This window comes from Aedes albopictus, unplaced genomic scaffold (assembly GCF_035046485.1).
Source record: "Aedes albopictus strain Foshan unplaced genomic scaffold, AalbF5 HiC_scaffold_1110, whole genome shotgun sequence".
In the NCBI taxonomy this organism is placed as follows: domain Eukaryota; kingdom Metazoa; phylum Arthropoda; class Insecta; order Diptera; family Culicidae; genus Aedes; species Aedes albopictus.
In genome coordinates, this window is record NW_026916495.1 from 1 (window position 1) to 3,000 (window position 3,000).

Sequence of the window (3,000 nt, forward strand, 5' to 3'; positions counted from 1 at the left end):
AATACCGAGCTGATCTTAGTGTGTGTATCTGTACCTCATTGCCCTGAACTAGCACTTGGCCTGATGCGTGTATGCCAGTTACAACATAATCTTGCAAGCGATATTGCACCCAACATCACGCGCGCAGAAGAAATTTCAAATCCTCTTGCGCGCCATGTGAAACGAATCACGTGCGTTGCATTCGCAACTTCAAAATCGACTGATTGCGCCTAATTTACAATGTTGTAGGTAATTCCTGAGTTGAGATGCCTCGCTCTAAACCGCAAACTGGAGACAGAGAAAGCATACTTTAATGCCGTCGTCACAGAGCTCGTGTGAATCTGTGCGCCGGACTGGTTCCATTTCGTACGCGAGCGATGAATCCCCACAAGTGCCCCTCTGGCTTTGGTCAGCCACCGCCGAATGCGTTTATGTTTTTAATACGCAAAAGGTATACATACATTCGTCGATAATATGTGAGTTCGAATGAGGTGACCGTGTTTTCAGGTGTCTCCTCTCATAGTAAAAGTTGTAAACTTGATACCTACATAGGTAAGAGGTACATGACTCCCGATTAGTTCCTTGCTTCCGAATGAGCTGGGACAGCTCATGTGTGATGCGTCTTTCTTCAAGCAGGAATGTCGAAAAAAATCACACTCGTCTTTTTGTAGGAGCATTGTCTTGGGAAGTTATGTATGCGAAGAACAAAGAAAACGAAAGGAAACCCCTAAAAGTGGTTGATATGTAGTTCCTCGTAACGCACTTTGCATGAAGGAACTTCTTCATATGCCCAACCCATACAAACACTGACTGACTGGTGCAGTTTGTGGTAATGATGGGGAATGTGGGATATCGAATGTCCTATATGCGTCTACCGCCGCCAACCATACTTTCGATCATCAGTTCATTAGCGGTTTCTCATTTAGTCGTAGTAGAGCGGCCGGGCAAGTCACACACAGTCCTCGTGCTTCACGAAGATCTAGGTTAGTGCGCAGTGCGGAAAAGTGTGGGAGGTTGCAAGACATTCTTGGAAAATGTGGTGCAATTTTTGTTAGAAACATCTACAAGTCTATAGTCTTGAAAACGTGTTACACTAAGGCCATCTAAGAAGTTTTACATTCGGTCGAATTGAAGAACTTGAAGGGATTCCTTGTTTTGCTTCACTGAAAGTTCTTAGAAACTACGTGATAAGCTTTACAGCTTGAAATTGATTGATTTATTCGGTAGTTCCAGAAATGACCGACGAACGGACGCCCTTGACTTCGGTTCCACCATCTGCGTTGGATTCCGAGTCCTCGTCCTACGTCCATCAGCTCAAGGGCCATGAGACGCTACGCGAACGCCAGGTGAAAAACTTCCAGTGCTGGATTTGTACCGCCATCTTGTGAGTACCTTTGAACGAGGCCTGATAGCACATTTCTAATTAGAACATTTCCTTGTAATATCTCAGCGGTGCCTTCATCATTGGAATCATCATCAGCCTCAGCTACGTAATCATGGGCGACGCAAAACGTGGGCCGTCCAACAGCACAAACGTAACGGAAACGGCGAACTTCCCGGATTTGCTTAATCTGATTAGCTTTCCACTAGCCGGTAAGGTCGTCGCGTGTTTACGCTGAGTCAACCTTATGTAACCACGCGCTTCTTTCTTCTCCTCTCCAGACGAACCCACGCCGATGTGGGACGCCCCGAATATAACCGAGCAGGACGCAGCTGACGCCATTGCCGAGGGTGAGAAAGCCCTGGGTGATAAGGAGCTGCTGGAGGAAGCCTTGACGGCACCTCCGGTACAGTCGGCGACCTTCCGGCACCAGAGGGCAGTCAGCACAACCCTGGCTGCCCGTCTTGCCTCCAAGGTCGGCTACGTGGAGAACAAGGCCACGAACGCGATCGCCCGGAAGCATAACATGAAGAAACGGCATCGCCGTTGGAGTATCGGTAAGGGCCCGGCCATCAAGGTGCCGCATCAGAACGGAACTCAACAGTGCGATTTCAATGCTAGGTATCGCACCAACAACGGGACGTGCAATAATAAGAAGAACCCCCACACGTACGGCGTCGCCTTGATACCGTTCCGGCGTCAACTGACTCCGGACTACGGCGATGGAGTGTCCAGCCCTCGCGAATCAGTTGAAGGCAAGGAACTGCCCAGCGCCCGCCAAGTGTCCCTCCAAATTCATCGACCATCGTACCATAACGACCCCAACTTCTCCGTCATGCTCGCTGTGTGGGGTCAGTTCCTGGACCACGACATCACGTCTACGGCCTTGAACCAGGGCGTCGGCGGCAAAGCCATCGAATGCTGCGACCCTGGTCAGCCTCGGCATCCGGAATGTTTCCCGGTCCCACTGGGGCCAGGTGACCCGTACTTCCACGACTACAACCTAACCTGCATGAACTTCGTCCGGTCGATCCCCGCTCCAACGGGTCACTTCGGACCACGTCAACAGCTGAATCAGGCAACGGCGTACATTGACGGCTCCGTAGTCTACGGATCTGACGACGCCAAGGTCAAACGGCTACGCACGGGTCAGGACGGTAAACTTCGAATGTACGTCACCCCGGACAACCGGGAGCTCCTTCCGATCTCCACCGATCCCAACGACGGCTGCAACGAAGAAGCCATGAACGCAGCCGGCAAGTACTGTTTCGAGTCCGGTGACGAGCGGGCCAACGAGAACCTGCACCTGACGTCGATGCACCTGATCTGGGCCCGGCACCACAACAACCTGACCGGGGAGCTGAAGAAGGTCAACCCGGACTGGGACGACGAGCGGTTGTTCCAGGAAGCTCGCCGGATATTGGCCGCCCAGATGCAGCACATTACGTACGGGGAGTTTGTGCCGGTTATCGTGGGTGAGGGTACGGCTGAGCGGATGGAGCTGGCACCGAATCCGGAGAGTGACCGGGACACGTACAACGTGTCGGTGGATCCGTCGGTGGCGAACGTGTTTGCGGCGTCGGCGTTCCGGTTTGCGCATACGCTGCTGCCGGTAAGTACGGGGGTTTTTAGGGGATAAA

The 3,000-nt window shown here is 52.1% G+C and overlaps 1 protein-coding gene across 1 annotated transcript; it reads left to right on the forward strand.

The window, feature by feature from the left end:
• Nucleotides 1–803: 803 nt before the first annotated feature.
• On the forward strand, nt 804–2,976 carry LOC115258242 (chorion peroxidase-like; the record flags this gene model as incomplete). Its single annotated transcript, XM_062843224.1, has 4 exons — nt 804–962; nt 1,207–1,363; nt 1,430–1,572; nt 1,642–2,976. Coding segments are annotated over exons 1-4 (1,786 nt in total), but the record flags the coding sequence as incomplete, so codon positions are not given.
• Nucleotides 2,977–3,000: the final 24 nt, after the last annotated feature.